Here is a 19,289-nt window from a genome sequence, read left to right as displayed (position 1 = left end):
TAAGCTGCCATATATTACATTTTTGGTTTTGGGTTTAATACGCTGGAAGCTTAGATATTTATTGTTAGAACAAAATGAGACATTCAGATTGCTGGATATGTGGTTTCAACTATGTTTGTAATGTCTGTTTGGTATTTAACATATAAAATATTTTATTTAACATTTACTTATAAAAATCTGACTGATATTCCATTGTGAAGCAAAATATATTTATAATTTTCCTGCAATCTTGTGAATGCCACAAAGTAGCTAAAGTGGACTGAAGCATGATATACATTTTATATCATACTGATGCATACACTTACAATATGATTAAAGGATCTCTAGGAGAAGGGTTAGACCAGGGAACCTCAAACTATGGTCCTCTAGCTGTTGCGGAACTACACATGCCATTGTAAAGCTCTGACATTCACAGACATGACAAAGCATGATGGGAATTGTAGTTCCTGAACAACTGGAGGGCCATAGTTTGAAGACCCCTGGGTTAGACCATCGGTCAGGTTTTTATTCTCTTTGGGGAGATTCGTCCCTTTGTACTAGTGACCATTACCTATGAAAACACTAAGTGAGGGGAAAACCAAAAATTTAGAGTTGTCCCCAGAACAAATGAAGGGTAACTTCCTGCTGTGTCTCTAGAATAGGAAGTGAAGAGAACATTTCCTCAATGGTGCACAGACTGCAAAAAATAACGAGTAAAGAGAAGGCGCCACTCAGTGAAGCAGTAACAAACGTGAGCACCCATTCCACCGCCCATTCCTCGTCTACATCCGCACGGTCTTTCTGTGAGGTATGCGGTTCGCTGCAGCCACACTCTGATGCAGCCCCCGGATTGGTTTAGCCTGCTGGCAGCTTCCACAACTGGTAACACAGTGAATTAGGAAGGACGCTAGGTGAAGACGCTCCACTTTTTGCTTTTATGCAAGTCTTGATATGAGCTTAATAAATTTGTTATTACTGCTTCACAGAGTGGCACATTCTCTTTACTCTGCTTACATGTGGGATCTCGCTTCTGCCCTGTAAGAGCTGCCCTCAATGATAGCACTAACACTGTGCTTTTGGAACATTCACCATCAGTCTGGTTAACATCTCACCTATCAAGTGTCTGGAACAAAAGGACCCATCCCCCAGCCGGAGCACCCATTCATTTTCCTTTTGCATAAAATAAGCTGGCATGGGTTTTAATTATACCCTGGGCAAACTAAAAAGAAAAGTTTTGGCTGTACAAACACTTTAATACATTTTTGTTTCCAGTTAACTGAAGGAAGATTAGCAGTTTTTGTAATACCAACAAACTCGATACTGTATATTACTTCACCTCCTGGCATTCATGTAACCATCTAAGCTAAAAACCTTCATATTTACAGTATGCAAACCTTTCAGGGCCTGTTCACACCTGAGCGTTTTTCAGCTCTTAAAATGCTCATCTCTGAAGTTCCAAAAATGCCCAACAAGCAAAAACCCATTAATTTCAATGGTGCCTGCTCACATCTGAGCATTTTGTCACCTGAAGCAAAACGCCCGAAGCTCAAAAAAGTACATGAGTTTCTTATTTGGCAGATTACAAAGGTTTTTGGTCAGATGTCATTGTCTGCCTCCAAACACCTGCAAAAGAATGCCTGAAAAATGCCCCAGAAAAGCCTGAAACGATACGCTCAGGTGTGAATGGAGCCTTAGAAGGGACTGGAATACCCTAAGGGAGATTTTACCACTGGTGAACTAAAGGTGTTGTGTATAATAGACCAGAGAGTAACTTGTAACTAAAATAGAAGGAAAATATCTGACCTGCAATGTCTGAATATACGTTCTCAGAGTTCGAGCTGAGACCTCTGTTTGTTTGGCAAAACCTCCTGCATGTGCGCTGTCAGACAGGTCATCTTGAGTTCCAACTTTTATCTCTTCCTCATACAGCTTCAACTAAAATGACATGAAAAAATAAAAATGTACACTAGAGGAGAGCGACAAACATCCGACTAAAATCAAGAAGCAAATCATACTTCTCTAATAAGACAACAGAATTAAAATCATGATCACCAAGTATTTTCTCAACTAGAAATATGTTGCATTGCACAGGAAATTAAAAAAGACAAAGGGCTAATTGAAGTGAGTAATTTCGAAGTGCAATTTAAAATGTATTAGAAATGACAGTCCAGAGTAAAGACCTATCATTTGTTAAATCGGAGAATTGTGGACAAGAGTTTCCTGAATGGTTCTTGGAAAACCCATTCTAAAGCCTTTTGAGAACGCTGACTGTAATGCTGTACTAGAATTAGAACTGTACATATGTATGTGCATTCCTCATTGCTTTATCCTTTTTAGCCTGAAGACTAGAGGGCAACTTGGTGATAGAGGACAATGTCCCTGGGACTGCTATCAGCAAACAAAAATTAACCCAGAAAAACGGAATTTTTGTAAAATCTTACCTGTAAAATTCCTTTCTCTGAGTCCTCCGACAGTCGCCGCCTCTTCATATTCGTCACATATGGGGTATTAGACTTTGCTCCGAAGGAGTAGCTAGGCAACAGAATATGTTAACAATAAAGCTTTAACATATCCCACCCTCAAGGGGTGGTCCCCTCAGTCAATACCCTCCTACTTCCTGCAACCATATCTCAGTTTTAGTGGAATAGCAGTAGAGTATACATTCAAACCCCAAAAGAGGGGCGGGGGCGGCGACTGTCGGAGGACTCAGAGAAAGGAATTTTACAGGTAAGATTTTACAAAAATTCCGTTTTCTCTTACGTCCTCCGACAGTCGCCGCCTCTTCATATTCGTCACATATGGGGACGTCCCAAAGCAGTGCAAACATGAGGGGTGGGAAACGCATCCGCGCCGAAAGGCAACGCAGTCTCCACATCAAAGAAAGGAACCTTACCAAAGGAAAGAAACCAGCTGGGCAACAGCAAAAATAAGTGCTCAACAGGAGCAACAACCCAGGAAAAGACAAAAAAACCAGGGGATACAAAAAAGCTATCCCAACAGCCAGGAGTCCCCAATAAGGGACCCTATGGAACAGCCGCACTAAGAACCTTGCGGCCAAAGGAAGCATCCGCCGATGCCTGAACATCTACTTTGTAGAATTTTGTGAAAGTGTGTACGGTCGACCAAGTCGCCGCCTTACACACCTGGGCTACAGAAGCCCCATGACGGCAGGCCCAAGACGTACTCAGTGATCTAGTAGAGTGCGCCTTCACAGGCACAGGGGGAACCTTCCCCTGCAAGGCATAGGCCTGTTCAATGGTCTGCCTGATCCATTTGGCAATGGTAGAGGCGGAAGCCGCCATGCCCTTCCGAGGACCCTCTGGAAGAACAAACAAGGAGTCAGTCTTACGAAAAGACTCAGTCGAATTAAGGTAAACCCTTATCGCCCGAACAACATCCAGAGAGTGCAATCTCACCTCCTTTGGATGTTTAGGCTACGTGCACAACGAAGGCAAAACAATATCCTCGTTAAGATGGAATTCCGAAACTCGTTTCGGTAGAAAAGAAGGATTAGGTCGCAAGACCACCTTATCCAAATGAACAACCAGGTACGGAGACTTGCAGGACAAAGCCGCCAGTTCCGACACTCTGCGAGCCGAAGTGATCGCCACCAAAAAGGCGACCTTTTTGGACAACATAGACAACGAGATCTCCCTGATCTGTTCAAAAGGAGCACGTTGTAACACAGACAGAACTAGATTCAAGTCCCAAGGGGGCAAAGGATCCCTCCTAGGAGGAACCAGATGCCGCACACCCTGAATAAAAGTGCCAACCAAGGAGTTGGAAGCCACGGGACGTTGAAACAGAACGGCCAGCGCCGACACCTGACCCTTAATCGTAGCCAGCGCCAAACGCTGATCGACACCCGTCTGAAGGAAAGACAGCACACGGGAAACCGAGTACGTGCGGGGTGAAAACCCCCTGGACTCACACCAGGCAAAATAGGCCTTCCAAGTACGGTAATAAACCTTCCCCGAGGAAGACTTCCTCGCGTTGATCAAAGTATGAACGACCTCTGGAGAGAGACCCTTCTCCTTCAGGACCTCGGTCTCAACAGCCAGGCCGTCAAAGCCAGCGACTGTAAAGCAGGATGGTAAATCGGTCCTTGAGACAGTAGATCGTCTCGAAGAGGCAGACGCCAAGGAGCGTCGACCGCCAGATTCACGAGGTCTGCGTACCAGGACCGGCGAGGCCAGTCCGGTGCCACAAGAATCACCGTGCTGCGTTCCGAGTGCAACCTGCGAAGGAACCTGGACAGCAACTGAATCGGTGGAAACGCGTACATCAGCCTGTACTGATGCCACGGGGCCACTAACGCGTCCGACGCGTCTGCCCGAGGGTCGCGCGTCCTTGCCACGAACCTCTTCACCTTGTAGTTGAGGCGAGACGCGAACAGGTCCACATCTGGAAGACCCCACTTCGCGCACAACATCTGGAAGACAGCCGGGTGGAGAGACCATTCCCCCTGATCCAGGGTCTGGCGACTCAGATAGTCCGCCTGCCAGTTCTCCACTCCCGGAATGTGAACCGCCGTTATCGCCGGGACATGAGTCTCGGCCCAAGACAGAATGTCGGCCACTTCTCGAGCCGCTCGGGCACTCCTGGTGCCCCCTTGGTGGTTGATGTAGGCCACCGCCGTGGCATTGTCCGTCTGCACCCGAACCGGGCAGCCCTGCAGCCGGTCCGTCCAGCGATGAAGACAGAGCCTTATCGCACGCAATTCCAGAATGTTGATCGGAAGGGAAGACTCCCCCTCCGACCAGGTCCCCTGGGCGGACAGAACGCCCAGAACACCACCCCAGCCCGACAGGCTGGCATCCGTGGTGATTATCGTCCACGAGATCGGACGAAAAGACTTGCCCCCGGACACCAACGGGGACTGGAGCCACCACAGAAGGTTTTCCCTGGTGCGATGACTCAACGAGATCTGAAGATCCAGAGATTGAGGTCGCCCGTCCCACCTGGACAGGATCTCCGCTTGGAGACCCCGCGTGTGAAACTGCGCGAAAGGAATCGCCTCGAAGGCCGAGACCATCAATCCCAGACAACTCATACCCGTCCGCAGAGACGAGTGTGGAACGTCCCTGAGGGACCTGACTTCCTCCTGAAGAGTCCTGAGTTTGTCTTCCGGCAGGAAGACCTTCGCCTGCACCGAGTCCAGTATCATTCCCAGATAGGGGAGACGAACCGACGGACTCAGTGTCGACTTTGGAACATTTATCGTCCAACCGAACTCCTGCAGAGTTTGCATTGTGACAGACAGGTCCTTCTCCAGACCCTGTCTGGTCGCAGACCGAACCAGAATGTCGTCCAGATACCCCAGGACAGAAATGCCCTGGGCTCTCAATAATGCCAGAACCGGTGCAAGCACCTTGGTGAAGACCCGCGGAGCCGAGGCGAGCCCAAAGGGCAACGCCACAAACTGGTAGTGATCCTCCACAATGGCAAATCGAAGGTACTTCTGATGACCCTCGAATATGGGGATGTGAAGGTACGCATCCTTCAAATCGATGGAGGCCATGAATTCCCCCGGAACCAGGGCAGCCACCACCGAGCGCAGGGATTCCATGCGGAACTTGCGAACTCGCACAGAGCGGTTCAGAGCTTTCAAGTCCAGAATCGGACGAACCTTGCCCTCCTTTCTGGGCACGGTGAACAGATTGGAATAAAACCCCCGAAATCTGTCCCGATGAGGCACCGGAACCACCACTCCCTGAGCCCTCAGGTCCCGCACCGCCAGGTGCAGATCCCGCAGGCGCTCTGGAGACAGTTGAAGATTTGAGGGAAAAAATCTGCTCTCCGGCCGAGAGAGAAACTCGATCTTGTAACCAGATCGAACGATTTCCAGAACCCATCTGTCCCTCACACGGGCCAACCAGGGCTGAAGAAAACCGAGCAAGCGTCCCCCCACCCCAAAACTGGGTGAGGGCGCCCCTTCAGGCCGAACTGTTATGGGCCGCAGGTCCGGATTGACCGGACTTCTGTTTCCCAGACCAGGGCTTCTTCTGAGAGCCTTGGCCCTTGAACGGTTTGCCCTTGTAGTGCGGCCGAAAGGCACGAAAGGACCCCTGAGGGGGCCGAAACTGAGCATGCTTCTTCCCAGAAGCCCCCTTAGCCCTGGGGAAATGGGGCAAGAGAGTGCTCTTACCCCCGGTAATCCCCTTAATCAACACATCCAGGGACTCCCCAAAAAGGCGAGACCCATCATAAGGCAGATTGGCTAAGGTTTTACGTGAAGATTGGTCCACCGACCAACATTTCAACCAAACCAGGCGGCGAGACAACACCGCCACGCTGTGCACACGCGCGGCCAACGGAATCAGGTCCAGGTCCGCATCACACAGATACATGACACCCTGGTGGATCTGATCCACCATATCCAGGGTCGCCGCCGAGGCCGAATCGGCCACTAGGACGCGCCTAAGCATCTGCGTCCAACTTGCGATCGCCTGGGCCGCCATGAGAGAAGCATAGAACCCGTAACAGAATAAGTATGACGGGCAAGAGACTCCAGTCTCCTATCCGTGGCATCACGGAAAACAGGGGATCCCTCTGCAGGGATCGCAGTGGCTTTGTTCAAAACCGCAATAGCATGATCCACCGGCGGAGGCACACACCACCGTTCATCAGTGGCAGGCGAGAAAGGATAACGCAGCTTAAATTTACTTGGCACCGCAAAAGGCTTGCGCAAATCGCGCCATTGGTCCTTAACAGCGCGCTGAAAATCAGCATTGCAGGGAAAAACCTGCGGCGTCCTGCGTTTTCTCTGCGTCCCATAAGCCGCCAAGGCAGCTGGGGGACACACCTCGTCCTGCAAACGTAGCGTCTGCTTAATGGAAGCAATCAACTCATCCATGATTGCAAGCTCTTCAGGCGAGCCAGGGGGAGAATTATCAACCCCCTCAACTTCAGCCTCTACCTCAGACCCCACTAGATCAAGAGAGGAGCGGGACCCCGATAGGGAGGTCCCCGCCAGAACAGCCCCATCACCTTCACCCTCAGAATCAGAGGACAGAGCAACTCTGGGCCGTTTAGTAGATTGAGCAGCCACCAGCATTTGCACCTGTGCAGCAAGGCCAGCCACAATAGTGGCTAAATCCCCCCCTGGGGGGGAAACAGCGGTCCCCTGGCTTTCCACCAATACTGTGGGAAACTTGCCCTCCTGAGAATCCATTGCCCCTGTATGCCAGACAACCAAGGGTTAACTGCCCCCTTACAGCAAGCGCGGCAAGCGCAGCCCACCGCACCACACTCAGGCACAATGAGACCCCCACAGGGAATATACAGACTGAATACAGGCAATGGAACACAGGAATAGAAGGATAAAACCTGAGGAGACTCCGCTGCTGCTGCTGCCTCGATCGGTGCTTCCAGGAGAGAGGAAGTGATGCTGCCAGGGCGCTCTATGTAAGCCTATGGAGGCTACAAGAAAATGGCCGCCGTGCATGTAAACCATGCGGCCGGAGCGGGCGCCGGTAAAATGGCGTCGTTTGGCGCCGAAATCGCCGCTCCACAGTGCATAAAATCACACACAATATTAACCCATTATATGGATACATGTTAGATCGCCGCAGCGATCGCTGTATATGCCCCAACATGCCATTAAAAACATGCCCCACAGCACACAGCTCCTCACACTGCCCAGCCTGACATACTCAGTGTCATACAGCTCCCCCCCCCCCTTGCAGCCCACAGCATGCAGCCGAGAGATAGGGAGACAAGCAGTGTGATTAAAGGCAGGTTACACAGTCCCAGACTGAGACCCCCCCCAGACAGACAGGTCCCCACATAGATACACTTACCTCACATGGCGTGGGGAACCCGCACAGGCGAACAAGCCGCTGCACATGAGGCAGGGAGAGTCGCAATTCAAGACGCACACAATGGCGGTTCAGAAACCGCACAGCGTCCGGTGAGGTAGCCACCTCACCAATCATCCCTGCACCGAACAGGGATGGGTCGTTCACTGTGCCAGGAGCGATACCTGGCTGAACGCTCGATGGCAGACTGGGAAGCCACTGACCCACGACCTGCGACCAGGGGGATCAGCCCGAGACCCAGTCCGCATGATCCTCTTCGTCCGAAGAACTAACTAATGCTGACAAAAATAACAGCTAAGTAAAGGCAGAGAGAAAACTCAAACAAAATATCAAAAAGAAGAAAGAGTCTGGGACAAAAAGTCCCAGCACAGAGAGAGCCAGCCACTCCTGACAAGCTAGACATTAAAACTGAGATATGGTTGCAGGAAGTAGGAGGGTATTGACTGAGGGGACCACCCCTTGAGGGTGGGATATGTTAAAGCTTTATTGTTAACATATTCTGTTGCCTAGCTACTCCTTCGGAGCAAAGTCTAATACCCCATATGTGACGAATATGAAGAGGCGGCGACTGTCGGAGGACGTAAGAGAAAAAGAGATTATCCTTTGATGTTTATGCTATACCACTATTACCACTCTACCCCAATATTAGAAAGAATAATAATGTTTTTAATGGTATCTGAGGACAGGTGTGATGGAGTGACAAACATATTACTGGAAGTTCTCAAACGTGGCTCTACCAAGATTACATGCGTAAAACCACTAATGAAAGGGCATGCAGCACATCTAGAAGCAAGTCTACCCTTTACCACATTTTACAAGCAGAGACAATGGTCCTGACAGCCTTCATGATCTCTGTGGGGAAGCAGTGGATTCTTTAAAAGTTCCAGCACAACCCCTCCTGTGTAAAAACCAGAGCTCTCCAATCAGTAGGAAGCATGAGCTCTACTGACTGCAAAGCTGTGGGTTTAACTCAAAAGGAGGGAATGTTGGACCTCTGCAGATAGACCACTTCTTCACATACAGCATAAGCCCTACTTTTCAGTTGCTGGCAGTGGACTTTTCTACTGTGGCTGCTTTATAAAGAAAATAAACTGGAAGACATGAACCACCTTTTGTTTTAAAATGATTGTAATTTAACCTTTTTTGTTTAAAAAAAAATAAACATGTCATACTTACCTGCTCTGTTCAGTGGTTTTGCACAGAGCAGCCCCGATCTTCCTCTTCTTGGGTCCCCCGCAAGTGCTCCGAGACCCTCTCTTTTGCAGCATGCCCCGTAGCAAGCTGCATGCTGTGGGGGCACTCGTGCGTGTTTGCTCCCAAGCCAGCTCTCTGCGTTTATAAGACACTTTATAAGACACTATATACTTAAAGAATGTCTTGGGGTTTTTTTTATTCTCTTCCGCTATGTGCCTTTCGTGTTCTATCTTAGCCGCCTTACATTTCTTATTGCATTCTTTGTAATGTTGGAATGCTGCCAATGACCCCTCAGCCTTGTATTTTTTGAAAGCCTTTTCTTTTGTGTTTATATGCATTTTTAAATTGGAGTTTAGCCAGCCAGGGTTTATTTTAGCTCTTTTAAACGTATTACATAAGATGTTATGAGGCTGCACTTTCGATTTTTTAACTTACCTACCTTGGGTTTTGGATCTCTGGTCCCCCTACCGCTAATGCCCCCAATAATGCTCGCTGAACCTTGCTGCCCCGCTGGCTAGCTTTACATCTGGACCCTCCCCCCCTCACCTAGTTTAAAAGCCTCTCTAACTTTTTGGGCCATCTTAACCCCCAGTAGGGCTGCACCCTCCCTATTTAGGTGCAGATCATCCCTACTAAAGAGCTGGTAGCCAACTGACAAGTTGGCTAAGTTCTCCAGGATCCCAGATCTCTCCTTTCTACACTAGCTCCTCAGCCACTTCCCTAATCTCCCACTGCTTCTCTGGCGTGGCTCGAGGTACAGGTAGTATTTCTGAGAATACTACTTTGGAGGTACTACTCCTCAATTTATCTCCTAAGTCCCTAAAAACATTTTTTAGGACTCTCCATCTTCCTCTAACTTGGACATTGGTACCCACGTGTACCATGACAGCAGGGTCTTCCCCAGCCCCACCCAATAATCTGTCCACCAGATCCGTTATGTGCCGAACCCAAGCGCCCAGTAAACATACAGTTCGGCGCTTACAGTCTTTGTGACATATTGCCCTCTCTGTCCTCCTAATAATGGAGTGGAAAATTATAGTCACAAGCATAAAATGTAAGTTCACCTTTTCTCAAAAAAATGAAAAGGTGTACGAACACCTTACACAGCGATTCCGATTAGTCAAAATGGTCATGTGCCAGCACATAACCAAAAATAATTGCTCTGATCTGTCCCGGAAGCCCTAATTAAACAAGGGGAAGAAGAGTGGGGCTTTCAAACCCCCTGGATAACTGCACCGGCTGTGTGGGCAGTGACAGCTAATCGCCCTTAAAGAAAAGTTCAGCGGGGACAAGGAAGGCAGGGAGGGGCTATGGTGTTAGTTCACCTTTCAATTTTTTTGTGAAAAGGTGAACTTACACTTCAAAGATATTCACATACTTTCCGTCTATGATTACAAGTGCTGCAGCAGCCCTGTAAAGAAGGGGGGTTGGCAGTACCCAATTTTACTAGATACTTTTAAGCGGGACAATCGGTCTTTGTGCACAGGTGGTTGACACAGCCTGATGATGCAGCAGTATCACTTGGGGCCACAGTTGTAGGATCCTACGAGGCATTGTCCCATTTAGTGTTCTGTGAGACAGGGGCCCCTTAATCCGTCGAGTGGTCAATGCGATCTGTCATTAAGGCCTAGGAATTGAACAGGAAAGCTAAACTCCAAGACAGTGTGGTGTCTATCTATACAAATTGTGGCCTAATCCCTGTCTCAGTTTTTCTCCTATCCTGACCCCATTATTTGGACAAAATATGGGATAAAAACAGTGGGCTCAGTAGTCTGTAATGGGGTGCTGTTGACATTTGAGGAGCTTAAACGCAGGTACCAGCTCGCTAACTCGCACTTATTTCGCTACCTCCAGTTTAGGCATGCTTTTTCTGCCCAATTTGGGTTCCTTAACACAGATGTGCAGTTCGGTGATCTGGAATCCTTGCTTAGAGACCAAGACCTCTCTAAAGCCCTGTCTGTTGTTTATAAACAACTTTTTATAGATCCTACCAAGGTTCTGGCCTCCTGTCGCGCTGCCTGGTTGTCAGACTTCCCACAGCTTGATAGTGATGACTGGGCAGGTGTGGAACTCTACATTTTCCAGACTGGTGTCGGCACGGGATCACCTGATGCAATTAAAAGTTTCTCCATAGAATATATTATTACACTCCAGCCTAGCTTACGAGAATCTTTCCAGGGCATCCCTTTAAACAGTTGGAGCTGTGTTGTACCTGGGGCAGATTTTCTGCACATCTTCTGGCATTGCACACCTATCCAGCAGTTTTGAGGGGGGGTTATGGATGGTGTCAAGTCAGTCACAATGATTAACGTCAGCCCATATATAGCAGTTTGTTTGTTGGGACTGGTAGACCCGTTGGCACCCAAAAAGGTGATCCGTACGCCACATACCCTGCTCCTGTATTATGTATGTAAAATAATGAATATGTCATGGAAGAAACCGGTGGCCCCTAACATTATGGCTCGGAAGGCATTGGTAAATAATACCTTACCGCTGTACAAAGCTAAGTATCTTAGGAGAGGGGTACCAACTAAATTTGAAAAGGTGTGGGGTGGTTGGATGAACGATAGTTCTACTGCTTCGGACTGCTTATTGGTTAAAGGTTTATACTGTCGGCAAAATGCTAAATTATATGCAGGTCTTGGTTAGCACCGGGCCTAATAACTGTTGCTATCCCTGGGGTGATGTGATTTGACTCTGTAAATGTGTGTTTTATTTTCTTTTTTTACCTCTTTACAAGAAACTGGAGCTGCATTGTTCATTGGTGGTGGTGTATTGTAGTGCTGACTGTGGACTCTGCTTTAATGGTTGTAGCTTATTATGTAAATTTAAATAAAAAGAATTTAAAATATATATACATTTATATTCCCATCTAGGAGTTACAGCTTTGTGAATGGTGACAATTATACAGTAACAATACTTAAATTAATGTAAAATACTCCAGGTTTTTCTACATACATATTTGGTCCATCGGTTGTTGAAAGACTTCAGCCTGTGGGACAACTTGGAAGCTGCTTTCTCATTGGTCTTCTCAATCAGGAAATTGCCATCTCTGTTTAAGGACTTGTGCACAGATTTCCATTTGGACAGAATCTCCATGGGAACCTGGATTTGTTTAACAAAATATTACTCACGTCTAGAAAAGCAGCAACCAGGATGCAGCAATGTTTAAACAACAGATATAGCTGTCATTGTGTTGTATTTCTGATTCGCTATCTGTGCCTTACATCACTGTTAAACTATGTCACCAACAAAAAAACAAACTCTGAAACCATTATTCATGCTATGAATCCAGATGCAGAATGACCTAGGAGAATGGCCAGCAAATAATGTAATTGGTGTACGTTATGCCAGGAAGGATGTAGGTATCGAATGACTGTTGCACACAATTTCAATATGACAGAACACAAGATATAGTGTACACTATTTTCTTTGGTGTGGTGGTCAGCAATCAAGATATTCTGGTAAAGAATTGTCAGCAAAAAGTCATGGAGGGAGCAGCATTGCATGCTATTGAGAGTGCTAGCAATAAAGCAAACTGGGTGATAGGTCATTTCATCAAGAGACTGGGTGGAGCCATAATCAATCATGAATTTATCATAGGGCAATATAAGAGACGGCATCTTTCCAATGTGGGCTGGACATTTTCAATAAAGAGATAGAGGAGGCCCAAAGAGCACGTCTCAAACCTCCCGCAGATGATTGCAAGAGGGGCTCAGATGCTTGATGGGGCCCAAACAGGTCAGCAACATAGCATGGTGAGTCTGGACACGGGTGCATATGGGCCTTAAGCCCCGTACACACGCAACGATTATCGGCCGACCGATCGTCCGTCTTTTGTCAAGAGTTGTGTTTTGTTGGTTGGAATGTGCCTAGACTGCACATGAATTTTCTCACCCAACAAAATTCTACTTCAGAAGTGATGTCATGTGTTGGTTTGCTTTCTTTGTGTTCTTTGTTCACTGAGCATGCCCAGACTTGCTCATCAGATTTTTCCCTGTCGAAATCTGTACTGACTGCACGAAAATCGGCCGTTGTGTTGACGGCCAACAAAAATTTTATAGTCTGCACACCAGGTTTTTTTCGGCCGAAAAGTCGGAGTCGCTTGTCCGAAGCATCATACTAACAAGCCGAAAATCGGCAGATCGCACGTTGGCCGAAAATTCCCTGCCAATTTTCGACGCGTGTGTACGGGGCTTTAGGGGCGCCCGACAGAGCTCAACTGACAGCATCCTCAGTTAAAGAGCAGGGGGTGAGGTGCCACAATCTATCATTAAATTAAAAAAAGAATTTGCACAAAACAGGCATCAAACAAAAACTTGAAATGCATGGATTTGTTGGCCTGTGACGTAATCTGTTATAGATAATACACTGTAAATACTAAACATACATACATGACCAGGGTGTATCTTGTGCTGCTCATCCAGCCATGCTGTAATAAGGCTGATATTATTCTCAAACTGAATCCAGCAAGTTCGAACTTTTTCCAAAACAGGTTTTGCCTCCTGAGTTGATGAAACAAATGTTTCGTACTTTGACTCGATATTTTTGTACTGTTTTGCAATCTCTGGATTATCAGCTGAAAATCAAAAACAAAGTTAGAAGAGAATTTTTTTTTGCATAATAAGACAACAGAGCGTACAAATTGTTGACCTACAATCTACCTATAAACTTTTGTTATTTGTATTCATTTATGTCACACATACCAGGTACTGTAAACTGGACAGGGGCGCAATATTTAACTGGTCAAAAGAATTCTACTGTTTTTATAACCCACCGCCCCCCCCAATCATCCTCCATGGCTACAGCTACTGGAACATGTTACATGTTCCACCCTAAATATGGGTGGAATATGTAACATGATCCAAAAGGTGAAATTATCCTTTAAAGCGGAGTTCCGTCCGAAAATACTTTAAGATAAAAATATCCCTCCTTTAATCCTAACATATCGCCAATTAAATTAACACTATTCACAGATTACAGTACAGTACAGTATTTGATTGTAGATAATTTCTTACCTTTAAAATTGATTGCAGAGCGCAGCCACCTCCGGTGTGGGCGCCTGAAGCTGCTGTGTCCCCTCTTCCTGGTTTCTGGCTACCCAGAATGCCGATCGCAACCTCACGCATGCGCTGTAGATTGTGATCGGCAATCAGAGGAGCGCCCGACCATGCCCAGTGCCTCCTGGGAGTGAGGACACACATCTCCCAGGATGCAATGCAAAGCCGGAAGTGACATCTTTTAATTGCCCAATTCTTCTTTAGCATACCGATCACTGCTGGAATCAGCAAAGTGTAAAATTGGGTGGAACTCCGCTTTAACCACTTTTCTTTTTAAAGTTTTTGCATATATGTTAAAATAAACATTTTAGGCTTGAAGATTGATATTATATCCCATCCCTCAGTGTCACCTCCCCCCCCCTTTTTCCCCATACTTTTTATATTTTCTAAAAATGCTACAGCTCTATTATCTGCTTTACTCAGCCAGGGTAGGTGTATCAGTTGTGGATATTTTATACTGATTCATGACAAAATGTTCCCATACACGTGTGTATTATCTTTCCCCCAGAGGTGGATTAGTGAGCTTTGATGTCGTGTATGTTAAGATGGCTGCCACATAGCCAATTAACCATGTGGTTGTGGGGGGGGGGGGGGGAGTGCAACCATGTGTTGAAGACCAAACTCACAAGACAACCTGTGAGTGATCAAAAGGAATGACAACATCCTGTGGGTGGTCTCTGGTATACAGGACTATAAATAGAGAGTCTCTAGCATGGGGGAACGGAGGTTCCTTTTTGGGAAGGTTCGCTATTTGGAGTTGTAGAAACATGCAGCCAAGACCTCATGGTCCTGTTCCAAATTTCGAGTGCAAGCTGTTGCCAGAGTTAAGTATTATTTGACCTTTCTTTGGGCTATTGGAAATAGGAGTGTATGTTTAAGTCTTGTTATTTGGTGTATTGTGTATGGTAACTTATGTGTAAGGAAGCTTTATGTATTTTGACGTCCAGTAAAGTTTTAATTTATGCTTTTTATCAAAACTGCTCTTGGTGTGTCTGTTCATTTTTCACGAGATATTTCAGTGGCTGTCCAGTATACCTTCATTATAAATGTTGTCGTTTCCCACATTCATTACAGTAAGACCACGCTAAATTCGGAAGTGACCCAATACCCAGTTCTATCCCTTTCATTCACTGAAAGATCAGCGAATGGACGTTCATTTATCTCCCTCTGTTACACCTGTTGAATTTCCCCCAGGTGGGACAGCCGAACACAGAATAGGTGAGGGAGAGGATGAAGTTGGGTTGTGCTACCTTCAGCACTTCCACCTGAAAGCCCACAAACCACTTAACTGTTGAAACATACTCTCGACTGCTATATGTATATTTAAAATCCTTTTCTATCAGTGCTGTTTAAAAAAAAAAAAACAAGGCTGCGAGGCACGAGGTTAAGGGCTAGTTCACATGAAAGGTTCGATTTCAGCTTTTAGTTGCAGAAAGAGGAACTTATTTACTGAAGCTTAATGCAGACAATGCATTCCTATGGCACCATTCACACACTGCGTTTAGCAACGTTTTCTCAACATACGGTTTTGTGCATTTAGGAAAAATAGAGTTGACAGCGTCCATCAGCGATGTACTGCAGCTATCTGTATATAAACGCAGGTAATCGCAGTACAAAGAAAAAATAAGTAAACAGTTGCTATACAAAAGGCAAGAATTTACTACCACAGCTCAACGCAGCCGGATGTAAACGCACATAATCGCAATGTACAAATGTGAATAATCTTTGTGCCAGGAGTGTTTGAATTTAAAAGTAATAAAACATGCTTTTACCAATGGCACAACAACCGCCCGTGTGAAAGGGGCCTTAAGCTGAATTCCAGACAAACAGGTAATAAATACACAGATGATAGACAGTACATGTAAGAGAGATTTGGTTTCTACCAAAGGATTTGTATTTGTCAATCTAGATCTGATATTATGCCAACTTTGTCCCACAACAAAACCCTGTGTGGCACAGATCTGATTTTTCTCAGCTACAGTTAACACGATACATTTTTCTACATCAACCTGTGACCGGATAGTGAAAGAACACTGTTGAAATCATCACTGTGCGCTTTCCTTCTATAAGGGTCATATAAGTGTTACTGTACATAGGAAATGCAATCAAACTCGGGTATATATATATATATATAATGTATTAGACCTTATGCACATGGGTGTTTAAAGCCATAGTGATAAAACCTGCCATTTCTACTCGTGTTTAGGGCCATGTGCCCCCATTGCAGGAATTCTGGTGATAACTGTCTGACAGAGCAATACCCCTCACTTTGTAGAAATTTCCTCCCACTTCCTGTTGGGTCCCCTGGAGTCCAGCTTTTGCTGCATAAGTGCTGCATATTTTGTTACCAATTAGATGACTTCTGAAGGCAATTGTTTTCACTAGATTTTAGTTAGGGGTATCAGAGTAAAGGGGGCTGAGGATAAATGCACGCTACACTTCTCAGATATTTTTTTGTAAAACATTTTGAAAACCATTCATTATTTTCCTTCCACTTCACAATTATGTGCGATGTGTTGGTCTATCACATAAAATCCCAATAAAAAATAAAAAAATTATGTTTTTGGTTTTAACATGACAAAATGTGGAAAATTTCAAGTCAAGGGGTAATAATCATTTTTATTGTACTGTAGATCATGCCGGAAATGTGTGTGTTATTTATCTTGTCAAACTTATAAATATGCATGACAATAATTTTAATCTAATTGTTTAAAGCTGCACCGAAATGCTGTTCACCATTCAGCTGTTCACTGACCTTCATCTCCTTCAATGGTGATAAATGAACAATGTGGAAGTGACACAGCAGCAGGAAGAGGCTAATTAACATGAATGGTGTAGATATCCATGTGTAGTGCTCTGAGGGTCATAAGATTAAAGTGAAAATCCCTTTAATCTTAGGAGGGTAAATCCTACTAAGGGAAATATTTGGAGCAGTCCAGACTTACTCTGAACCAAGAAATGCACTTTTTTTTTTTCTTTTTTATAACATGGATTACGGTTATATGCCTGAAATATAAAATAGCAGAATTAAGGTTTTACTTACAATATTCCTCTGTAGTTAGAAGTTGGTTATGTAGTTCTTTGAATTTTTGAAATGCATTTTCAAGATGAACCATGAATTGTTTCTCATCAACAAATTCCTACAGGTCAGAAAAAAAAAAAAACTTTAGTGAAGGTTCGTTATCTTTGTTAACAGTGATAAAACCGAGTCTATCACACTATCATCATAATTAGTCTCTATGTGACTCTAATACAGAGGTTTGTTACAGTCCAGTCCCAGAATAGCCTGGACAACGCACTGAGACTGCTTTAGGACTTTAGATAACTGCACAAAGGTTTTCTTTTCTATTTTATTTTACAGATTTGCTTTGTTTTAATAGTTATGACTAAAAGAAAAAAAATGAACTTCAGTCAGATTAATGTTCATGTTGCATATAAACATTAAGCATTATAATATACAACCAGCAAGTGGCACTGCTGCTTTTTTTCCAAAAGAGTTTGTTCCTTACATAGTTCAGTAGCTAAAGCTCCAATTCACACATGCAGCTAAATAAGTAATAGGAGTAACTACCCACCATTCCTCAGTGACCTAAGGCATATCCATTTTCAGAGATTCTGAAGGCAAACAACTTTTGTTGTTTTTTTTAGGAAAACTTTGTAATGCTTTTCGAAACCAACATCATGGTTGTACCGGGCGTTAATTGGTTGTAAATTAAAGATTTTATATACATAAAAAGTACAAATATAAAACTAATTTGTTTAAAAAATAAATTAAATAAGAAAACGAACCAAAGACCAATCAAATCTATTTTGTCCCTAATACATCGATTCACCTGCTGTGAGTGAGAAAAAGGAGCCCCTGGTAAACTGAGTCACTCTAGTTTGAGACTACGGAGTGCTGAGGATTTTTTCCTTGCACCCCTTGTGACAGCACTAGGCCAAACACTAAGCACAACCACTGACACGAGATAAAGGGGAGTAACTTATGTTCTTCTAAATACCCAGAAGTATCAATTTTGTTTCATTGCTTACAGCACAAGGAAGAGACTGGGGAGTGAAGGTAAGCATGTGCAAAAAAGCAAAGATGCCCTGTATAAGCAAAGCACAGGTTTGTTTTTTTGGTCTGCCCTTCCAGCTGTGGCCAAATAAATATATATAACTGTTAAGACAGCACAACCAGGCGACAAAGATCCAAGCTATATCCAAACAGCCTTTTCATACATGGTCATTGGCGAAAGGTATGATGTATTACACTCAGTGGTCCTACACCAACCCTAGGCCATACACACTATACAATTGTCTTTAGATTTCTTCCTTTAGATTTACCAAAATCATATAATATGAGGTCAAATCTTAACACTTTCAAAATCAGTCAAGCCCCTGCACTACATAGTTGAAGGTAAATCTAAAGGAAATATTATAACAAAAGCTTTATAGTGTGTACCCAGCTTATGAGAAAGCAGAAACCTGCAGCATGTCTGCTATACTGTGCTGTCAAGGAACCCTTAACACAGTTCTGCTGTAAGATCAGGTGTTCCTTTAGAGAATTCATAGGCGTACAAAACTGATAATGCTGCTTGAGTCAATATTTGAACCTTGTTTCCGGTATTAGAATGTATTCTTGGTAGAAGAATGGGTCTTGGTTACACCTAACCACAAAGAATATACGCTGTAACATAATGGATCGCGTTTAAAAAATAATGATTCTTAGTGCTGTCAGCTTGACAATATTTGGTAATCAAATGTCAAAAACATTGCAAGTGAAATAAGGAAAGCATACCTACTAAGGTGCAGAGGGTTTGTATCATGCGCCACCACTTGCGTCAACTCCACATTAGTGTGTCACAACCACATGGTTGCGGGGCAGTTACAGATTGGCCCAATTTATGTAAATAGGTCACGTATGGCAAACGTTATCACCTGCCGGAAGCAAAAGGCCGTATAATTCCTGCATGTGTATACCCTTGGCTACTGCCTCTGCACTTAAAAGGGATAGCAGCTAGGAGGGAGGAACACCTTTGGGATGAATTAGAGCGTTGACTGTGAGCCAGGCCTTCTCATTCCAACATCAGTGCCTGACCTCACAAATGCACTTGTGGAAGAGTGGTCAAACATTCCCATAGACACACTCCTAAACCTTGTGGACAGCCTTCACAGAAGATTTGAAGCGGTTATAGCTGCAAAAGGTGGGAAACTCAATATTGAATCCTACAGACCAAGACTGGGATGCCATCAA

General features: G+C 44.9%; 1 protein-coding gene across 1 annotated transcript in view; it reads right to left on the bottom strand.

Moving 5' to 3' along the window:
- SYNE2 (spectrin repeat containing nuclear envelope protein 2) overlaps window positions 1-19,289 on the bottom strand; it is a 550,589-nt gene that overhangs the window by 386,150 nt on the left and 145,150 nt on the right. The window contains exons 15-18 of the mRNA XM_082274971.1: window positions 17,097-17,193; window positions 13,388-13,572; window positions 11,952-12,098; window positions 1,783-1,914 (exon numbers count right to left, since the gene is read on the bottom strand). Of these exons, the coding sequence (XP_082131097.1) occupies window positions 1,783-1,914; window positions 11,952-12,098; window positions 13,388-13,572; window positions 17,097-17,193 (561 nt within the window). The remainder of the gene's footprint in view (window positions 1-1,782; window positions 1,915-11,951; window positions 12,099-13,387; window positions 13,573-17,096; window positions 17,194-19,289) is intronic.

Source organism: Pelophylax lessonae, assembly GCF_965119305.1.
Source record: "Pelophylax lessonae genome assembly, chromosome: 13".
Classification (NCBI taxonomy): Eukaryota; Metazoa; Chordata; class Amphibia; order Anura; family Ranidae; genus Pelophylax; species Pelophylax lessonae.
The sequence above is the reverse complement of the archived record's forward strand: the minus strand, read 5'-3'. Positions and strand labels throughout refer to the sequence as shown.